This window comes from Stegodyphus dumicola, chromosome 1 (genome assembly GCF_044657685.1).
Source record: "Stegodyphus dumicola isolate Sdum_Otavi_A_Nest chromosome 1, ASM4465768v1".
Taxonomy (NCBI): domain Eukaryota; kingdom Metazoa; phylum Arthropoda; class Arachnida; order Araneae; family Eresidae; genus Stegodyphus; species Stegodyphus dumicola.
This window is the reverse complement of record NC_140768.1, coordinates 227,777,162-227,800,420: the sequence shown is the minus strand read 5'-3', so window position 1 is coordinate 227,800,420 and position 23,259 is coordinate 227,777,162. Positions and strand designations below refer to the sequence as shown.

Genomic DNA, 23,259 nt, shown 5'->3' with positions numbered 1-23,259 from the left:
ACCCTCGGAACTGTCTCCCTGGTGTGTTCTCCATCAAAATTGGGCGCGGAACAGAGCTAAATCGCACTGTCACCTGTAAGGTATTCAAAGCTGTTGCCAATGGCAGGCGTAAACTTGTGCTCTTTGCCACGAGGAATTTCGAGAGTTTGAGCTGACTATAGGACAGACAAGTGAGCATTAATAGCAGCAACACCAACATTTATTTGAAGGGGTTATTTTTATATTTTATTTATTTGAAGGAGCAACAGTTCCTTGAGTACGCATGTATGTGTGTGTATACATGCACACATATACGAGCATACATACATACATTTCTGAATCCTGTCTCGATAACAGTACAGTATCGTTTCTTGATTCACTAAGACAAATTATTAGTATAAATTTGATTTTTTTTATTATAGTAAAAACAGTAACACTCGCTTTAAAACATGCAACACGAATGCACACCGTTAGGAGCGAGAAAATACCTTACAGCCTTACCCTTCATGTACTTGTCGTTTTGAAAATTGATGCCATACACAAAGTATTCAAAAAAAAAAAAAAAAAAAAACAGTAAACATTTCAAAAATGAATTAAAAAAAGTAGAACAAGCAAATATAACGAAATGCTGTTTGCATGAAAATGAACTACAAAAAGGTGGTTTCTTTTTCATTCAAGGGGGTAAACATATAGATTTTTTTTTTTAACCGACAGAAGCATAATCCTGTAATGATATTCAGAACAGTCATCACTGAATACGGTATCGAATAACTTCTTCTGTAAATGAATAATTTCTTTTTCGCTATGAAACCGATTTCTTGTATGTGAATAATTCATTTCATTATTATTCTGACTGTAATCGTTAATGTCAATATGCAACAATGCCGTCTATCGACGGAAATTTGAATTATATATTCATACCTATGACAAAAATATTCTCCTCCTTGCGATGAATTTTTATGTAAACCCACACTCCACTAAGCTCTCGTTGTTTTATGCTGCTACTAGTCTCACTTGTCTGACGTAATCAGAACAAGACAATCATTATCGTGGCAAGAAGTACAAGACTGCGTCTGCCGTTGGCAACAGTTTTGAGCACCGCGGGGGCAGATCCGAGTGTCTCCTACCCATCTTTCCCTACCACAACCTCTCGAGAGGACTTCCGGCTCGCGAAATATTTTGAGAGTCCCCATGGCGCACAGACACTATATATTTACAAATATCCATCCCTTCTTCGGTACGGCAGCCATCATCGCTAACCACTTTCTCGTCTGGGCGACGACTATACCCTTTGTTACAGTTATCTATTTTTTTTTTTTTTTTTTTTTTTAATTCTTATTTCAACGTTCATTGATGTTAAAGTTTCGATCCAAAGTTTTTGAAATGTTAACAACGGTGAATAACACTTAATGCTGATGATCAACACATGGTGGATCTGCACATTTACAATAATGAGAAATGGCCTTTAAGAGAAACTGATCTATTATGAAAACTGGATTAATTCGAAACTAGAACATTACCAAAACTGAGTAAGTTTAGACTCATTTAAAAAATAAACAGCTTCCAGAATGTCAAATGGAGAAATTTTCACGCGCCGGCATACGACAGTTCCGGTGTCTTGTAGCATTATATTGAAAATGGCCTATTTAAATTAGTATTTTGTTACATTTGGCAAAAACATGAGTTTAATGCCCTAGACGGATGGCAGTTCCCTTCGGTCAAGAATCTTGATTTCCCATCCAGTGATAAGGTGATATCTACAAAGGTTGTGATGGTTAAGTTAAAGCCAGCTTTAACTTAAAGCAAGACGGTTTTTGAGAAGGTGATGCTGAATCGTGAAAGAAGCACAGTTCGTTGACCAGTGCTATATCATAAGAAATGTAATAAAGATACTGATAAATACAGAGGAATTTCAGAAGAAGACAGAAGTTATCAGAATTTTTTTTAAAGCCTTTTGATGACAGAAGTTACCAGAATTTGGTTTATGCCGTGTCTATCCCCAATAGCTGCAGCCAACGCGTAGATAAAATTCTTAATAAAATCAATCTAAACGCTGAAGAAGGAATCATTTCAGTATCAAAAATCCATCTAAGAGGATTCTCCTTTAATTTGTACTTTATTGCGTAACAAAGTGGAACTTCAGTTTTACAAAATAAGTTGTTAATAAACATATAATGTTCCTCTGCTTTTTTACTAGCTAATGCAAAAGAACTAATCCATTTCTGGAGCTTTACAAACATTCAATTTAATTTTTAATCAATTGCCATAGCTCCTAAAACATTTTGTGACATTTAAAAAATAAAGCTATTTTTATGAATCCATAACCTATCGTCTTTGATAATTTTTTTTTTTTTTTTTTATCTTTCAGATTGCAATTCAAACAACAAAGTTTTTCCTTTCTTAATTTGTTCAGTTGTTGCTCCTTATATACATTGATTTTATTAACTAGATTATTATATTTTTAACTGCTGTCCTATGAATTTTTAGACATTGCACAAAATAACTAATATTAATCAATCTTTTCTAACAGTTTCACGAGTTTTCAATTGAATATTTCGCAAGTAGAGTCAAAACTTTCGCACTGAATTCCCATGATTTTGAAATAAATAGCTATTTTTTAATTATTGTCGAGAATTCGTCAGTGAACATTATTTTATTATCGGAAACATATTATGAAACTGAGCTGTTCGTTAATCACTTTAAATCTTTTTAAAATTTAATTTTAAATCTCCTTTAGATGTGTTTCAACTCAATATGCGAATACTTTTCCTCTTTTATTTAGAAAATGCTTGTTGTTTTTCCATTTTAGTGATGAAAAATCTCCCCAGCACAAAGTAAAATAAATAAAAACTTGCATAATAGTGTGTGAATTGACAATCTTAGCAGAATTACTGTTCTTGACATAACTATCCAGTAGGCATGTGCCTAATTGGCAAATAAACTTCTGATTGTGAGAAAACAAGCAAAACAAATTGCTTCAGGTTTCACGAACTTTTATTAGATTATTTGAAAACTCTGAACATCTTTCCAGCATTCCATGAAAAAGATAAAACACGAGAGAAGAGAAACAGATAGGGAGAGAAAGGAGAGGAGTCAAAGTATTTCTTAACATTATTTTCCGGAATTCTAATACCAACAAAATCGTCAAATATTTACAGGATTCTTTGTTTTTTAAAATAAGTCAAAATGCTGAAAATTCTCCTAAAAATGGCTGCCAAAGAAATACAACTTCTCTTCCAGTCATGAAAAAGAATAAAAATAATTTATTGTTTTTATTTATTTATTTTTAATTATCTGAAAACACTTTCGTTTGCTTTCTTTCTTTAAACAAAAATCTTGCCCTAGATTATAACAGAAATCAGTCAGTAATAAAAACAGTTTCATTTTTCTTTCAGATATGCGAAAGAAAATTTTATATTAATGTATTAAACACTTGTCAAAAATATAAGCTTATTCTTAAAATAATTACAAAGCCCATCAATAACTAAGTCTTGTACTCCAGTGGGATTATTTAGTAATTTTTTTATGCGGAAGAATTTATAAAATTTGTACTAGTTATTCAATTTTTCTTTTCTTTCTCTTTCTTCCTTTTTTTCTAACAACCCTCAATAAAATTTTGCATGTTCTATTATTATCTGGTTTTTAATACGTATGGAAAGAAAATATTGGAGAAGGTGAGTTAAAAAATAAATACTTTATCAAAGAAATGCAAAAAACTGAAAAAAATTTTGAATCTCTAATCACACAAATTGCGCTGATTATTTTCTATGAATAATTTACACGATATACTATTCAGCATCATTTACTGTAGTCCTACTTTAGAATACGCACTTCAAGGCAGTAGCGACCTCTGCCATTTACGATCGCAACGCGTGCCGTCATTACCTGTGGTGTTGTGGTAAACGAATGCTAAGCGAGATACGCTTTATGTCTCAAAGGTGATGTTACACATCCCCATAAAGGGAATTAAGTGATGTTAGCAAATTAGATTTTTTCTTCGCAGCTGTCGTTACCATAGTTATGAGGCATGATTTGCGGGATGAGAGATGGCCTTGAAGTGCCATTTCTAAAATAACAGATTTTAGGCTATGGTGAGAAATTTGCATAACCTGAAAGATGTTACCCTCACAGTAGTAGTAATAATTATAATAAAGATAATAAGCATAGAAATACAATTAGCATTAAAATTCTGCATTGAATTACAAAGTACTGATAATCAAGCCAGCAATGCATCAGCATAGGCGCGTGGTGCTAATAAAGTCATAAACATTAGGATATTTTAATATATTCAATATTAATCGTGATAATAATGATGTGATAAAACATCCTCGAAATCGATAAAGAACAAAAAATTATATGCAAAAGTAAAAACATGCATATATATCCGAATATGTTGTTTCATTACAAAATCGACTTCATAGTCTCTTTGTGACATGGATATTTAATTTTTAATGCTTTCTTATGTCTTCTTAAGTAAACTTCGAAGTTAAACAGATATTTTCCTCTTATTTTCCGCATTAAAATATATATATAAAACAGTCCTAACATATTTATATTTTATGCATTTTCACCTGTCAACTTCTTTCTTTGTTTACTTCATAACTATTCCAAAAAGGTAATCTCATACTTTCTCATATAATGATAAGATTTGGGAAATGAAATTTGGATGTCTTAAGAACAATAATTTGCTCTACATAGTAAATCAAGATGTACAAAAATATACTGTAACAGATCGGGGATGAAGAAACTCCAGCGCAAGAAAATATAACTGACCTCAGACAAAGGTGAATAGTAATTTGTTGAAGGTTAAAAGTTTTCTTAGCAGCAAACTTCCGCGCGCATTTTGACTTCTGCTTTCCTTCAGACTTCCAACATTTAATGAAATGCCATTTGGGGGAGAGAAGGGGAGTCAATGGATCGATTTCCAAATCAGTAGTTTAACTGAAACATATTTTCGTTACAATACTGAACTATAAAAATAAAAATAAAAGATTAAATCGAATCTTTAAGTAAAACAGCTAAGTTTCGTATTCAGAACAATTCCGGTAACGCACATTTGAGTATAAATATTTTTTCTTTATTTGCGATGCAAAAAACTTGCTACGGAAAGGAAGATCATTGCATTTTTAAATAGAAAATATAAATTTCACTATATTCTACCGCATTATTTTACATATAGAGTTGAAAATACAATCTTTATATGACATTTTGCCGAAAACAACAAAATAACAAGGGAGAATTAAAAAAAAATATGTTTATATTTTTAATATGTCTGCTCGGACATAAATCCGTTGCATACGCTCTGTTCTGCTCAGCGGTTTTCAATTATTTAGTTTCCTTTATACAGAAAATACCATAATGTATGAAATCTTACGCATATTTTTTCGGGTTTTTATACACTATATTCCTATAAAAATAAAACTCTTAATTTTTTTATAAGATTTAACATTTTCTATTGGAACACCTAAACCGCAAAATTAGAGTCACGTAAATTCGCGCAACGTACGGACTAATCATGAATTTCAAAATAATAAATACAGAATGCTTTACATATTTGCAACGTTTTTAAGTACAGATAAAAAAAAAAAATATGCCATGTTTCAAACAATTCGGAATAAGCGTGAAAATGCACAGAACAAGTCATTTTTATAACACTCAATTTTAAACTGAACTTTGAACGCGAAAGTTTAATGCTAAAATTCAAACTTTCCGGTACGAGAAACAGAAACCTGATCAACTTACCAATGAGAGCATCCGAAAAGGTGTGAAACATCGTCTGCTTCTAGTTGTTGCCATATATATCTCGCAAATTTCTTGTTAATGAAAAGTTGTCAGGCCACATCGACCTAGAGGAGCTGAATATGAATACGAAAAGCCACCACGCCGTGCAATAAGAAGAGAAAGCAATATAAACAAAAGTGATGAGGGGAAAAAAAAAAAACTCGTTTACTTTTTCCACCTCAGACGAAGGAATACAAGACGCGTGCAGCACTCGCGGAGCGCCACGCAAAACTGAACGTTCCGGCGGCAAATCGCAGCACAAGTCATTAACAATGGTGGAATTAATGTTGCTTCGCCGCGTGCGCCATGAAAATGTGACACATGTGGGAGCAGTCAGACACTTCTACTATCGGCCCCCCTAAAAAAATCGATAACTTCGACTCACAGCTGGCTTCGATGCGGTCGTGCTCCACAGCAGAGAGCTCGTCGAGCAACGGTCGTGGCCGCGGCTCGCAAAGGATCGTCTCATCGGGCTAATGCCGGCGCCTAATTAACACGCGCCAATCTAGCTAAAAATGGCCGGGTGAGTCATCGGAGTGTTTTAACGTCGACGCCACGCAGATTTTTCTCGCCTCTGATCGCGCTATCCGCATGCAATTTGGCTCTGAAGCCTTCTTTGGCGTCTTCCGTTCCTGCTATGTTTTTGTCACCACCCGCAACAGTAAAGAGTATCTTAGTCACGGGCCAGCCGTGAAAATAGCCTTATTCACAGGAGAAGGTATTTTTACTCTGCTAATTAATTATTCAAAAAATTAATTGGATTGGAGGACGCATGCGCAAGTTTCACCTCTAGCCGCTAAGCATTCTGGGAAATAACTGTAAAAAAAAACTGTCATGGCGTACTCATGAGAGACGTGAGTTTGTTTACAGTTTTTATTATGTAATCGCTGCTGTAAAGGATATGTGTGTGCCTTGCTGAATAATTCCAGGGATCTATTTGTTGCTATAATTTACGCGGTAAGTACGTATATTCAGACTAGTAGCTACTGCTTTTTCTATATTTGTATTCTAATTTTCTAAGCTACTTCCATTCCGTGTTAGGCTTAAGGAGCCGTATTAGGCTTAGTGCTTCAGCGGTGACCGATTATGTCATCGCTGTGTTTATGCCCAAGGATCGATGACGATGGTACAACTAAGTACGTTTTGTCGAACTTATTTCTTTATACTACTTACTTTACTTTTCTGTGATACATTGTTTGTATTAACTGAGGCGCGAAACCAAGTATTTTTGATTGTAATTCACTTTATACTTATACTTTAAAGTTGCGAAGCTCGTATTCTTGGTTTTAAAGCGAATATGTAGAAATGTAATGATCTAATTACATTTTAAAAAAGGCGTTATTTGACGGGATTGAGGAATACGTTTCATTTACTCTGTAAATGACTTCAACAGTTATTTGCTTTTTAACATTTATATTTATTTAGTAAACATATTCAGCATAATTGAAGTAATTATCCAGTCTGCATTTTTTATTAACCTCCCTTCAGTATTATGTTATTTTTTGAATATTATAAAGAAAAGAAATCGAAGTTGCATGTTAGATTTACATTTTTGTAGATTTGTGCAACTATATGTGTGCAACTATTTTTATGAAATAATTGTTAGTAGATTAATATAAACATAGATTTTACCGACCTTTAGTGCTTTATAATGTTAGGAAAACTTAAAATTGCTACATTATGTCATTGTATTGAAGAAGCAAATATGTAAGTAAATATAATTCATCCAATCTATTTAGCTTATTGAGCTGATGTGTTACTTGTAAATGTGCTCTGAAGAATTAATTTTTATATTCAGGAGATCTTATATATAAGTAAACAAAATAGTCAGCACTAATAAATAGTTATTTCTTAATTGTTGTGTTATTGAAAGGCATATATTTTTGTAGATTTTCTTTTAATAAAATGTACATTAACAATAAATTTGCACAAACTTCAAGTTTGTAATAATTAATTGGTAACTTAATTGCATGAATGAATATCTTGTTTTGACAGAGAACACTTACCTTTACTATTCTTGTCATTTATATTTCAGGCAAATTAAAATCTGTATCTTTTTATGTAGATAGTTTTACTTGATATGTTCTATGAATATAACAACTGTAATTAAATAATTGTGTATGTGTTGCAGATTTTTCTGAAACCTATAAATTCATGTTAAAGGAAAAAGGGTAAAATCCTAGTATACAGTGCAGCCTTGGCGCGACTTTGAAAATTATCGCCATCACCAAAAATGATCCAAAGAACGTCTATATATATATATATATACTATACACACATAGTATATGTATATACACACATAGTATACATACTATATACATAGTATATACTATGTTTAACTGTATATTTTCTTTAAATGACTCGTTAACTACTCATCGTATATGACCCATTTTTAATGCTCATCAAAAAGTTGCCAAAAGTAGCCAAATCCCGTGTGCACCGGATACTAGGATTAAACCGGAAAAAGAAATTTGAGTCGGGCCTTTTGGTTTTAAGTAGGTGTAATTATTCAGGAATTTTTCGAAGTAATGTTCGAATTTTATGATTTAATGAAGAGAAATTATTTTAGAAGCAAAATATGTATGTCAAGAAAGCATGCTTGATGTTAGCAATTTTTATTTATTTATTTTTTTTAAATTTTACAAGAATAATTTGCATCTGTTATGTTTTAGGATAAGAATGTAAAATTGTTTATCAAATTACTCCTTTGCTGCATCAGTAAAGTGAAATGATTTAAACTAGTGCTATTGAGGGTATGTTAAAGCGAGAAGATTTTATTTCCTTGTAGAATTATTATTTTTTAAATTCAGATGAATGTCAGAAAAAGAAACTTTTCATCATTCATTTGCGAGTTTTTAAATGTTGCACTCATTTCACATCTCAAGCACGTCCAGTTCTGTGTTTGAAATAGGTGTCACCAGATCTTTAGAACCATTGATTGATTAAATTTAATTGAATGACGTTTTAATGTGCTGGCTAGCAATGAAATGGAAAATGGAGTTTTGTTGGAAATATTGCTAATTAATAATTGTATAATAATTGGTAATATTGCAGATGGTGTAGTAGTTAGTGGTGCTGACTGTTGTCCCAGTGGACCCAGGTTTGAATCCTGGAGAAGGCATGGATGTTTGTAAGTGTACAGCAGGGGTTCTTAACTTTATTCCCTGCCTGGGCATATCTGACAAACAGAAAATGCTAGCAGGCACAGTAAAAAAAAGTATAACGATTCTTAATATTTCTTTATTTTATTGCAGTCATAAGCATCATGAACAATACCGTACATTAAAAAGGTAATAAAAGATTCAAAATAGTTGCATTTAATGCAATTTTTGGGCCGCAGGTTGGCCACGTTTGATATTAATATAGTATACAATGGACAGTCGCGGGTGCACAAAGTTAAGAACGCCTGGTGTACAGTGTCTTAGTAGCAAAAGTGGCAAAAAAATTTCCGAGGAGCTGGGAATCCTCTCAAGTGGTTAGTGGTAGGGGATAAGGGATGGGAGATCCTTGGACTGCTTCCTGAGGTGTTTTCCAAAATTAAAGCGGAGCTTTACAGTTAATGTTCACACTATACTTGTACAACCTATAGTGAAATGCTGTTGTCGGGCCCATTTATACCTATTAGCAATATTGGCTGCCCAACCAGGACAATTGTTAGTGATGCCGACTGCTGTAGTGAGTGAGTAAGTGATGGAGAACATGGGCACTATTCCTTTACCATACAGTTAATTAGTATAATGTCATGCCCATCTTTATTAAAAATATCCATATAGTATACATGTGATGATAATTTAGTTCATTGCAGATAATTTGTTATTAGATGAGTCCTTAACTAGTGAAAACACTAATTATTTTGCAGTCATGAGTGGATTGAAGTTAGAAGATCACTGATATGTTGATTGCATAGTAGAAAATGATGGGACCTTTTGAAGAATTAAAAATTTGCTTGATAAAACCCAAATACATCTTTATTACTTGTTTATAACTCTTCGGCATGGTACAGCACAATGGGAACAATCTGCATTCCTCACAATTTTGGTTACGATGCTTTACATTTTTAATAATAAATATAAGCAGCCAAGCAAGAGATATTATTTAAGCTAGCCAGTATAGGCAACAAGAAAGTACATAATAGTTGTTGTAGTAATTGTAATCTCGGACCACTTTGTTTTAATCATGCACAGCGATTGGGCAAAAGTTTTTGCATTGCCATGACTGCAGGGAAAACAGTTATATTGAAGGGGTTACACTTTAATTAAAACTTAGTAATTTAAAAGTCTGTTGTCAATTTATTCCATTTAAGTTTAATTTGTTATTAAATTTCCATCATATTTTTATATCTTACAAACACTTTATATATGACAGTCAGCACTGATATACTTATTATATATATATATACGTACGTACATATATTTATCGAGAGCCGGTGTTAGATATCTTACAACCTGATTCAGTCTCTGTGGGTCCTAAATTCTGCTACGAAGCCCCTTCATAAGTTCTAAATTTTGGATGTCAGTGCTTTCCCTAAATTCTAAAAATGTTATCATCTCTTAATTTTGTTGCTCGGTGCTTCTCTAAATTCCAAAAATTTTGTTTTCGCTAAATTCGGCCATACGAGCCGGTTCTGGATTTATGTGAGTAACAAATCAATTATTCTTAATTCATACTGCACTAAATGTAATCTTTGGCCCATTAGTATCATGAGCAAAATCTACTTTTAGCATATGAAAAGAATTTTTTGTTAAATTTTTTGTCAACATTTCTTAGTGCATTTAACTTTAAACATCGCCAAGCGTAATGTTAACATAAAAGGTTATCATATTCTTTCCTATTCAATTACTAGTGTAAAAAAAATTCTGTAAATAGGCATAGCCGCATGAGTTATTACTCAAGTTGCCATATGCTGATAAACATGCGGTGATGAAAGCAAAATGTAATAAATAATGATTCACCATGTTGGGCATCCAGAATATAAAATATTAGTAGGTGTAAAATCAACAATGTTTCTATGTAGAATGGTTTATAATGAGGTATTTTATTTAGTGCTGAAGTGAAATTAAGAATCGGAACTCTCCATATGTTTTTTTGTGGGAGAGAAAAAAAATCAAGTGCGCATGCGTAAAGCATACCTAAGGTGTAAGCAATAAATTTGGTATAATACATTTTATACATGCATACAGAACAGTTGGTACACAATGTATTTGATGTAATATAATTTTATACAATAATAACAGTTTTGATACACTGTTTGTAACATTACAATTTTGGAAGAATATATTTGTTACAATGCAATTTTGATAATATTTACAATATAAGAACATTTTTACTTCCTGAATGAAATGTACTTTACATCATTATATTTATGTAGCGAGATAGATACAAGTATGTTCCAAGTATGGATAATTTTTCCATGATGTTGTGAACTAATCAATTAAATGTCTTTACTTGATTAAGTATTTATAATATGCATGCCTATTTATTGCTGGAATTTTTTTTATGTACACTGTTGATTATAGGACAGTTTGCCAGTTAATTCTCTGAATTTCCTGTTTCTCTGCAGCTGAAGAGTTCTGTGTCTCTGATTACACAGGAAATGGACCATCGCCGAAATGTTTCTTGCTAACTGCGGATTATTAATATTTTGGTGTATATCTACATAATTAGTGTGATAATTCACTCCTCAGTCTGTTCACCCAAGGTCCCACTCTTGCCATTAGGCTATTTTAATTTTAAGCTTTTCTGGGAGATAAGGGCCATAAGATTTCAGTTTGTCAGCCATTCTTCCCATTACAGCATCATTTGCAAGATCATTATAATATGTTCTTTAATCCATTTCAGTGTATAATTGTGATCTTAAGATTTTCTTAGGTCATTTTACATGTTAGCAATGCTTGGAGAGAAGCATGTTGAGGATTTGAAATTGCATCCAATGAAGAGAGACTATTAGTTTTGACATTATAAAGTTGCTTGTTATGTAATTATTGTATGGCCTCAGCTGTAGCTGTTGTCTCACTATCGTATTACACACACTGGCTTATGAATTAGAAACCTTTAAGATTTTCACTTGAATGCATGCTAGAGATGAAGTATGCAAATTTTTTTTTATGATGTGGGCTACATGTGATTAGAATGCTAGGATAAGTAAGGTGTAAGAGTGCTTTTCACAATGAATGAAGTAAAATGCGAAAAATGTCAAATCTTTCACCATTTGAAAAAGGGCTTGTTTGTTGGTGCCTGTTTAGCAGGGGCCTTGATTTCAAAGACAGCAAATCGCACTAGGTTTTCAAAAGCAGCTCCAATGAATTGTACAGGAGAACAGGGACTCTACTGTGCTTCAAGTGACACAGATCGTCAACCAAGGCTTTTCCCAACAGATTTCAGCTCGAATCATGTGCAGAAGATAGGAATACATAGAATGCTGTGAGAAAAACCACTCATTTCTGCCCAACATGAAAGAATTCATTTGCAGTGGTGTCAGGAAAGAAGACATTGGACACCTGACAATTGGAAATGGGTAATGTGGTCGAATGAATCACGCTACACCTTATTTTGCATTGATGACAGACATCGAATTTGGCAAGAACCCCATGAAGCCATCTTGGCCTACTCTCACTCTGGTAGGAGTATCATGATGTGGGAAATGTTCTGCTGACATGGAAGTGGTGCCTTGGTGTTCCTCGAGGATAAACAAACAGCCATGAGATACCGAGATATGCTGGCAGATCAAGTACACCCTGCAATGTTGCATTTTTACCATAATGATGACGGATACTTCATAGACAATAATGCAACTATACAACATGCTAGAAGTATTCAAGATTGTTTCTTTGAATATCTGTCTAACTTCCAACACCTTCCTTGGCCACCACATAGCCCAGATCTTAACCCCATAGAAAATGTGTGGAATATGGTGGAAAGATGCATCCGACACCACTCTCCTTTCATCTAATTTACAAGATCTAAAATACTGCATAGACAATGCATGGTATTCTTTGTAAGTAAATACACTCCAGAAGCATGTAGACTCATCCCCAAACAAATCAGAGCAGTTATCCATGCAAAAGGTGGTCCAATAAAATATTGGTCTTGGGTTTCTTATTCATTGGCCAGTGTGTGTATATTGTATTTCACATGTTGCAGTGTAGGTAACCTTTCCATTAATATTCTATCTGTTCTTGACTTAAATACTACAAAAGCTCTTCCAACATTGTCTTTAACTTTTGAACCGTGTCAATTTTTAACTCGGTAATTGAGGGGTAATCTATATGGTTGAATTTTTGGGAACAAGGTTTTTTTTTTTTTTTTTTTTTTTTTTTTTTTTTTTTTTTTGTGTGTGTGTGTGTGTGTGTGCTGGTGTGGAACTTGCTTATTCTATCTGTCAGGGTGAAATGCTTCATCATCTAAGATTGCTGGTTTTTGCATTTGTTTTACTAGTTGACAAACACCTTCTTCTTCAGATTTTACATGCAAAAGGAAGATCCTTCCAAGGACACTAACTGCTCTTCTAAAAGTTATGCAGTAGGTCCTAGTGATGTTAAGTAAGAAGGATGGGTACTTTTCCATTTTGTCGGCGCAAGCAATAAAGTCGCCAAAATGGTACAACCGATGTCAAATGGAATATCCTCGCTGGTAACTTTTTGCACCTCATTTTCAAAACAATTTGCAGCTATTTCTTATCAGATTGTTTCTTTGAATACTGTAATTTACCAGATAGTTCAATTTTATGCTCTAAGGCCATTTGTGGTAATTAAGTCAATTAGGATGCAATCACACAGCTCACCCGAAGGCAGAAATATAGAAAAGGGTTAAATTCATCAGTTTTGATAAGAATGTACTAGCGAAGTAAAGCACTGCAGTTTTACATAATTTCTGAATAAGCGATTCGTACGAATTGAAATAATTCTTGCATTTAAACTTGTAATCCAAATTAAGATTTAACTTGAAATTAATGTAGATAATTACTGAGAGGATTAGATTTTTGTAGCGTAGTTTACATGACATGATATCACTCGGGTTCACGTGATATGAAACGCCGAATCAGCTTGTCAAACTGTGAAAGCATAGTAAATTTTTAAAATAATGTCTTTTTACAAATTTATTGTCTTTATTTATTATCATTTTACACATTTATTATCTTTATTTATTACCATTTTACAAAATTTTAAATGATATTAAAATGTTTATACCTTTAAAATAAAAATTTCTTAGAACTAACATTTGTTATGTGTATACTGTGTGTTGTCGTCCATAAAGTCTGCTTGGCGAGATTTGTGCAGGCAAAACGGAAAAGTACCAAAGGATATTTGTAACCAGTATATATATATATATATATTTATATATATATATATTTGATTTTACCTCCTTGCATGGGTTTAGCACATAGTGTTGCCACTACACGTTTACAATTTTCTCCTCAATTGTAGAATATAGAAACTTTTAATGTAGGGGTTAATTTAAGTAATTAACCTTTTTGTATCCTTGTAAATGTCAAAGTTGTTTAGCAATAATGATGGTATGTTTTGATTTCCATGATGTGTGGGATACATGTTACTACTTTGGAAAAGGGCCTGGGTTTGAATCCTGGAGAAGTTATGGATATTTGTTAAGCATATAATGTGTGCGGGGCAAGAGGGGCTCAAAATACATGGTGAGTCGAAATCCTTTTGAGGTGCTGGTGGTAGAGGAAGAGGGGTGGGAGACCCTTGCTCATAGGTGTTCTTCCTCAGAATTCCTACTGGGATAGAAGCTTAGCAGTTAGACACAGTAATACCTAATATGCCTGCATGAATGCACAGGTGCCTCCTTTTGTACGATATACTGACAACCAATTCCTAATGATGTTGTACCTTCGACAGCACTTTTTACATATATGGCCTGATTATTTGGGGAAAAAATATGTTGTCATGGTTAAAATTTCCTTTTGTTGAAAGAAGTTTATAGCATCTTCTTTGTTCATCTACGAATTCTAGATTTTCTTAACTTCCCCCACTTAAGGTCTGAATGCTCGATTTCCGTAGTTTGGTTCATGTTTGGCGATAACTTTGCATGTTGAGGAACAGCACTTCTTATGATAGAGCAATCAAACAAAGGTGAAATACTATTCATCAGAATTTTATCATATTTAAAATTAATTATAATTTAAAATTGAAGTAAAAGATACGTAGGTAAGTTGAAAAATAAGTTTCCCTTGTCGACTGTGGTCAGAGTTGTGTATGAAAGTCAAAAAATAGAATGAGACATTAAAGATATGACATACCTTTATTTTTCCACATAGGTACCAAGTACATTGAGACATTTGTCATATCGCTTGATAAGCTTCAAAAAGCTGTCCAGGAAAAAATCAGGGCTTTGCATATGGAAGAAGCGTTGACCGGCTTGTTTCTGGCGTGAAATGGTGGACCCACGTTTCATCCCCCGTCACAATCCGAAACAGAAAGTCATTGCCATCTTCATGCTAACGCGCGAGATGTTCCAGGCTGACCCCCATGCGTTGTTCCTTGTGTGTTGAAGTCAATTGTCAGGGCACCCATCGTGCTGACACTTTTCTGTATCGAAGAATGTCGTGGATGATGTTTTGAGCTCACTCATGTGAGATTTCAAGTTCTTCCACTACTTCATCGATGGTGATACGCCCGCCGGTTTGCTCTAATCATGTCATCCACCTTCCTGACATTTGCATCTGTGGTGGCCGTGCGCGTCCGTCCAGCTCTCGGTATGTCCTCCACTTGCTGACGTCCATCACTGAATGTGCGACACCATCTCTGCACCATTTGCTTCGACATCACACCTGGCCCATAGACTTCCACTTTTCTGTTCCTGATACTCCACGTGCCCATTCATAACGGATAACCACTCTCACTTCCTCCTTTGACCACCTCCTTCGACACACAAGGAACAACGCATGTAAATAATGTAAAATAATTTAATTTTTTAAAAACTTTTTTTTTTTTGTGTGTGTGTGTTTCTCTTAGATTCATCCAGTGGCTGTTTACAATTTTTTGCTTGAATTTCATTTTGGTTCTGCTCTGCTGTATCTGGATATGCTTTTTTTAAAATTAATTAATATACTATTTTATAAAATTATATTAATTTAAATTTTAATTTATTATATAAAAATTATTAGCAATTTTTTGTTCAGTTTTCTCAGTTTTATGCAGTGGTTAATTATACTGTTTTCAGCAAATTTCGTCTTTGCTTTAATTTCTTGTATCTGAATATAATTTTTAATTTTAATTTATATATATATTGGCAATCAGTATACATATATTAGGCCATGCCTTGTGATTGATGTATGATATATGTGCGAATTTCAGTAAAGCTCTTTTTCTAAAACCGAAATTTACTTATATTCTTTATATTTATATTAAAATATGAAGGAAGTACATAAATTCACCTCAATGAATAGTCTGGAATTTGTGATTTGTCTTTATGCCAGGTGTAATTTCTTTAAAATGTATTTAAATACAAGCACACTAATTAGGTGAGAGGCCTGACATCTCAGTTGCTTCTCAACTCCTGTTTATGAATAGATTTAAAAAGGGTTGTAATATTTACCAGTCTATGATGTACAGGAAATTTATTATGTCTTAAAGTGTTTACTGTAGGCAGTAGCTGGGTTATCATTCCTCTGCATATGTTGCTCTCCTGAGAAATTGTGACTGCCAACACCAGCAATTTAGTTTCATGTTAAGATGCTGCATATTTGATTTAGAGTAAGCAGAGGGAAACAGTGCTGTAAGGTACATACTATTTTTGTTTCAAAGCTTAGTTTTTTTTTTATGTTTCCTCTGCTTTCTTATCCTATTGTGAAATCTCTCATTTCATCTGCCACTTGGGAGTTACTCGATTGTTTTGCTACTCATTCGTTGCAGACATTACATACAGTTTTTACGTAACGTTTTATGCTTTACTTTATATCAGGTGAGCAAAGCAGCCAAGAATTCCCAAAGAGGGTTGGAAAAGGAAAATACGAAGTCCATTCAGTATTTTTTAAAAGCCCTTTTTATTTTTAGTTTGTATTGAAGTTCAGAAAAGCATGTTACCCAAAGAATTTAAAGCATTTTGCTCTTAAATTTCAGTGTTTTATGTTTCCCTTGGTGTGTGCAACATTCTCTAATTTTAGTAAAGAAATTCCTGACTGATCTTTCACTTTATTCATCATGTATATTTCAATTCAGAATTGCTGAGTAAAAACTCATGTAATTTTTTTTTTTTTTTTAATGTCAACTGTCTTATGTGTTCTTTAATGCAAGCAAACTTTTGAGAAATTTGAATGTAGAATGAAGGATTTTTTGATTTGAGGTTCGTTAATTTTATGCAGTGTATCTTTTTAAAATTAGTGAAATCTGACTAGTTTACATACTCATTTCTGATTTTAATTGGGAAATGAATTATTATTAGTTGTAGGAGTAGTAGTATTGCTAGAGAGGCTATTAGTCTCGATCCTCATTTTTGCATCCAAACCACTTTTCTTTATCACTTATCAAATAAAAGATGCTGCAAAGTTATTAAAAAAAGTTGTACAGTCAAATACCGAAAATCCACAGATCAAAATCCGTTGCCTCTCAAAATATAAACATTCAGTTTTTAAGTTCTGGAAACCGCAACATGGCGGACGAAATATCGAAGAAAAAATACTTACCAAATAATAATAAGTCATAACGGAAATACCAAATTATTGACATCATGATAAAAGTTTTTTCCCTCCGATCTGCAACAAGGTAAAAAAGTAGACGATTCGCTCAACTTTTCTTTCAAGTTCACGATTCATGTTGTTGTAAGTTCTGAGTTTTGTTACTTCAAAAAATTGTTTAGTCATGCCAGTTTTTTTTATCTGGATATTTTGTGGATAAATTAAGAATATTTTAAATTTCAGTGCTTTTTAACACAAAGACTGATAAAAAATGCACTCATGATTTTACTGCTTGCAATGTTGAAAAACGTAAACACGTTGCATTGACAGTAATGCAAAAAGTGGAAATTCTGCAAAAGATGGAGGCAGGTGCTACTTCTCGGTTTATAGCAGAATCGTATGGAATTGCGACATGGACTGTGTATGATATACGGAAATATAAAGAAAAGCTGTTGAAATTTTACAGCAACAGTGATTCTAACACTGGAATCCGAAATCGGAAGTCTTTGCATGAGGCGAAATTGGCAAGAATCAATGCTGATGTTCAAGTGGTTCCGGCAGTGGCGCAGTGATGAGATACCAATTTCAGGACCGCTCCTGAGAGAAAAGGGGAAGCAGATTCATGCTGATTTAAAAATAGAGGAGCCGTGCGATTTCAGCAGTGGTTGGCTGAACAGATTTAAACAGAGACATAGTACACGTTATCTGAAAGCATGTGGGGAAAACCTTTCAGCAGATAAAGATACTGCAGAGGAGTTTATTGATGAATTTTCTGTGTTAATGGCAGAAGAAAATCTTAGCCCAGAACAGGTTTTTAATATGGACGAGACTGACGTTTTTGGCAATGTTTGCCAAGAAAGACGTGACATGCGAAGAAAGTGCACTTGCCATGGGTGAAGGAAGCTAAAGAAAGAGTTACCATTTGAGTATGCAGCAATGCAACTGAAACAAATGTAAACCAGTGGTATCGGGTAAGAGCACCAATTCCAGAGCTCTGAAAAAAGTAAAATCCTTACCTGTGATTTACAGGAATAATAAAAATTCATGGTTCACAAAGCAACTTATGACTGAATGGTTCATAGAGCATTTCTTTAAAGAGGCTAGAAGACATTGTAACAGTACCATCAGATTGCAAGATTTTACTATTGTTAGACAACTGCTCTGTACATCCAGATGCAACCATTTTAACATGTGATAATGTCATGCCCTTTTTTGGCCCCGAATACTGCATCATTGTTCCAACCAATGGACCAGGGCATAATACACAGTATTAAATGCCACTATAAATCAGAGCTTCTGAAAAAAAATTCTTTCAAACGACCATTCTATTCCACTTTGCGGTTATATATATAAAAAAAAAATCACCATTAAAGACTGCATTTATTAGATATTGGTGAATGGATAATGTGTTCAGATGAGCCAACATTGGCATATCAGATGACTGATGATGAAATCATTGGCTCTGTTTTGAACTCACCACAGCAAGAGGACAATCCCGACACCAACATAGATAGTGAATTTGATAGAAGTGAAAAAATATCTTTTAATGAGGGTCTGGAACATGGTGAAAAATATCTAAAATTTTTAGAACAGAGCTGTGTCACAGAGCAAGAGATTATGACTCTATAATTTACAAAAAAAAAAAAAAAAAAATCTTACTCTGGAGCATCCTAAAGTTTTAAAACAAACCTCCATTAGAAATATGTTTGAAATATATATAAAAAAAAAAAAAATGAAATATTTTATGCTTTTAAATATCCCTGTAATCACTAATGTAAATGAATAATATAACATAATCAATTTATATATGTAATAATAATTTAATGCAAATAATAAATTATTGTACTAATGTATATAATAATTTAATTAAATGTATCTAATATGCCTTATTTATTTTGCACTTTTAGTCTGAATATTATGATTTATCTTTTCTGTCCTGAAATCTGCAAAATCCTAAAATCCGCACAACCTCTGGTCCCAAGCTTTGCAGGTTTCTGGACTTCTGTATCAGTAGGAGTGAGTCCAAGAGCAGACTGATAAACTGCGGGCTCAGCAAGAGCATTACGAGTTTAGATCAAACCCTCTGTACTATGTTAAAGTCAGAATCCTGTCAATATTTCTCTCTCTCTCTCTTTTTTTTTAAAATTAATTTTTGTTTAGGAGAAGAATAGAATAAAAATGGTGAATAGTCTTAGATTTGTACAGGCATATTCCATTTTTCTACTGTTTTCAAATACAGTTATGCTGTGAACTTGATGGGAATTGAAAAATAAAGCTGTTTTGAGTGTACTATTCTTCTCTTTCTCAATATATATATAATACAGAAATGAATTAGTAATTAGTTCAAAACCTAATCTAGTTGCATGCTTATAGCAGCAACAAGTGGTGGTAAAATACTCAAATTGACTAAAAATAATTTTTAAACTTGTCTATTGTTTTTCAATCTATTTTGAATTTGCCTATGTTTTTGTTAGTATAATTTTGGAATTTTTTGCACAGCATACTTTGGCCTGTAAGAATTGGACTGACATAGATTACTTTTATTGTTTTTCTAAGATTGTTTTTACATTTTAAACTTTTTTGGGGGGTCAGTTCAGAAAGATGCAGTTTTATTTATTTATTTACCTCTTTCATTGCACCAAACCTCTGATTCGAACCATATACGGATATTGCTGCACATTATCAACACATAAAAGGCAAAGCAGAGTTTTATTTTCTTATTTAGGAAGCATGTAATTGTAGAAATAAAGGCATTGAGTAGAGGAACAGGCAAATAAACATAACTGATGAAGAATAATAGCAAACCATCCTTTAATAGGAACATGAGAAAGCCCAAAGGGAATTTCTCTTGGTGAGAGGTGATGGAGAATAAAACGTTCATGACTCCTGCAACCATTGAGGACTTTCTGGAAAAGTAGGAAGAGATTCAGGGCACAGTCATGCAGTAGCAGTCCATTCTAACTGACAGAATCTATTTGGTGGATAGTGCCATGCATTATATCAGGATTATCCTGAAGAACAGGAAGGAGTTAAGCACTTTAAATAATTTCTTGATACTTGGACCCTCCCAAACAAAGATATTATATGAGAAGGATGGACCCCTGAGTCTTTTCCTGTAGATTAAGAAGACTCATATAAAACTGAACTGAAATTTCTATGAGATTGTGTGACAATAAATGTTTTTTGGAACTAATAAATAGTGATTTTGGGCTCAGAAATTACATTTGTAAACTAAACAGAGGAGAAATCTAGATCAGAAAGTTACAAATTTCGAATTGTTTTTCTGGTCAGTAGCATTTCTGATGAACAAATTTTCTTTTGAGATGCTATGAGTGTATTAGATGAATTAAATTTTTAAGTTTATTGTTGCTATTATTTTGATTGAAGTAGAGTGATCCTTGATATTCATGATGACATTGAATAAGCTGGCAAGTGTTCTGTACCCTGGAGACTAGTTCACAGAGCTCACTAAGTTATGGAGAGCTGTGAAATTCTAGACTTTAAACTGCATCTGTAAAGAAATATTGTATGCTTATTAAGTAAAATCAGATTTTTTTTCCAGCAGTTAGCATAGAGAGTGTGACTTTTGCAGAAGATAGCATCTTTGTTGACTTGGTCGTTAATGTGTGCTTTTAATATTTTGGAAGAACAATATTTCTATGCTTTTAGTGTAGGGTTTGTTAAGTGCATTATAAATATTAAACCATCTTCTGTCTTTCTTTCCATCGTGGTAAAATGCTGCGGCCAGAAACGTGCCATTTCAGACTAGTTCTTGTTAATGCATTTCTAGAAAACGTTATAGTGTTTTATAAGGTTGAATAGGTAAACCATTTTTTTTTTATTTATTTAGGTTGCAGATGTGTATTAAATCCTTTATGCTGTTAAGGTTAAAAAAATAAACAGATATTTTTATTTTTTTTAAATCTGTTGAAAAATTACTATATTTTTGAAAATGATGTGTGTAAAATTTAGGAATTTCTGGATTTTATGAAAGTATACTTTAGATCCTGGGTTATTCAAAAGAAAGTATTATCCGAAATTATTTTGCATGAATCAGATAAAAAGGGGTTTTACTTATATAAAATCTTAACTTTGTAATTTTTTTTTTTTTTTTTTTTTTTTGTTATTTGTCTAAGTCTTAACAAAAAGTATTTTCTTTTAAAGGGGGGGGGGGTTAGTGACACTATTGAACCAGTAATGCTGAAGTGTAGCTACTGTTTTATTAAAGTTTTATTATGAATCACATCATAATTTCTGGCCTACAAAGTTCAGAGTATAAACAGATAGGGATCATATACTATTGGGAAAGCATGGAATTGGAATCTGAAAAAAGATTCCAATAATAAAAATATTGAAAAATGTTAATGTAACGCAAAACATTTTCCTGTTTCCCACAGCTTTAACACTGAAATATGTAAATTTTACTTTAGTTATTTACAAATGCTTTAGATTTTTTTTAATTGCAAATTTTGCCAATTCATAAAACTTAATTCCTGAATTTGTATTTAAGAGCAATACGTATTTTGTCTTCTCTTGAACATACTTAAGAAAAATATTTTTTATGAAATACATATCAGACTTTTTTCATCAAGAAATCTGCTATCTTGTCTTATTCTCATGCCTAGTAATTTTAGTATAACTTTTATTTTCTAGAATAACTCATATCCTTTACTTTTGTAAAGCTTCTTTATGATGTTTGAATGAAATGAGTAAGTGAATAAGAAACAATGGATTTTCATTTTGCACTTAGAATAATGAGTGTAACCTCATCAAGTATATTAAGTACATCCAAGTTATATCTCAATTCCTGTTATGCAATTTAAAAGTCTTGCTTAAAGGTAAAATGCACTAAATAATCTTTCACATTCAATATGTCAATCAAAAATATGCCAAATTAATGATATATCAAATTTAAATTTTCATGCAGTCAAAATAAATAACAGATGTTAAATTTCACCGAAACAATATTTTAATACTATATAAGAATTTTATTAGTTTAGATCAGTGGTTCTCAACCTTTTGATTAACGCGTACCATCTAAGCAAAAATTAAAAACCTTTAGTACCACTTCTACAAAGTACTACTACCACCACCACTCTTGAACAAATCTCAGATGGCATAAATTTATGAGTGTTAGAGAAAAAACTCAATTGGGATGTTGAGGTTTTAATTTTTTAATTTAATAGTTAAAAATACTTCTTTGCTTACCACCGGTTGAGAACCCCTTTTTGAGATAATTTGCATCTTGTTTATAAGTAATTTATTTCATTCATTTGCTATATGACTTTTCTTTCTCTCTTTTCTCTTCACAGGAATAAGTTTTCAAATGGTTCAGTTAATCTGTTTACTGTATTATTTCATTTTTATTTTATTTTTCTCTTTCATAGGTATGCCAAATTACTATGAAGTTTTGGGTGCTACCATGTCCGCTACAAGGGATGAGCTGAAAAGATGTTATCACAGACTTGTTCGGAAATACCATCCTGACAAGAAAAAGGAACTTGGAGATGACCAAAATTTCTGCCTGATAGATGAAGCATGGAAAGTACTAGGAGATGACAATCTTCGTAAAATGTATGATGCCAAAATAAAAGCTTCTGAATCACAATTCTGTCATCCTGTTCAAGAAGAAATAAGCATTACAGAACTTTCTTGGAATGGGGATCTTGAACAGTTTGAAAAATATTGTCGATGTGGTGGCCAATATGCCTTACACCAAGATGATAGCAAAAGTGGCCTTGTATTAATTGACTGTGATAATTGCTCTTTGAGCATAGTTGTTGACTGTGATATAAAGGAAAATAAAAATGATAGCAGCTCTTGAAATACATTTTTGTTCATTCATACTGAAAGTTTAGTAGAAGGTT

The 23,259-nt window shown here is 32.9% G+C and overlaps 2 protein-coding genes across 6 annotated transcripts in view; one reads left to right on the top strand and one right to left on the bottom strand.

The window, feature by feature from the left end:
• Positions 1 to 5,956, bottom strand: part of LOC118196166 (zinc finger homeobox protein 4-like) — a 392,029-nt gene extending 386,073 nt beyond the window's left edge. For all 4 annotated transcript variants that reach the window (XM_035367581.2, XM_085826194.1, XM_085826186.1 and 1 more), the window contains exon 1: positions 5,722 to 5,956. The gene's annotated coding sequence lies outside the window, so the exon portion shown is untranslated. The remainder of the gene's footprint in view (positions 1 to 5,721) is intronic.
• A 247-nt stretch (positions 5,957 to 6,203) lies between these two features.
• LOC118196167 (dnaJ homolog subfamily C member 24-like) lies at positions 6,204 to 23,218 on the top strand. 2 transcript variants are annotated; one of them, XM_035367582.2, is made up of 2 exons: positions 6,204 to 6,717; positions 22,780 to 23,218. In XM_035367582.2, exon 2 carries the CDS (start codon positions 22,782 to 22,784, stop codon positions 23,214 to 23,216), a length of 435 nt encoding a protein of 144 aa, XP_035223473.1. In that variant the 5' UTR covers positions 6,204 to 6,717; positions 22,780 to 22,781; the 3' UTR covers positions 23,217 to 23,218. The 2 variants fall into 2 exon arrangements, with proteins under 2 accessions (XP_035223473.1, XP_085682360.1); XM_085826234.1 differs by lacking the exon at positions 6,204 to 6,717 and adding an exon at positions 6,785 to 6,896.
• The last annotated feature ends 41 nt before the right edge of the window (positions 23,219 to 23,259 follow it).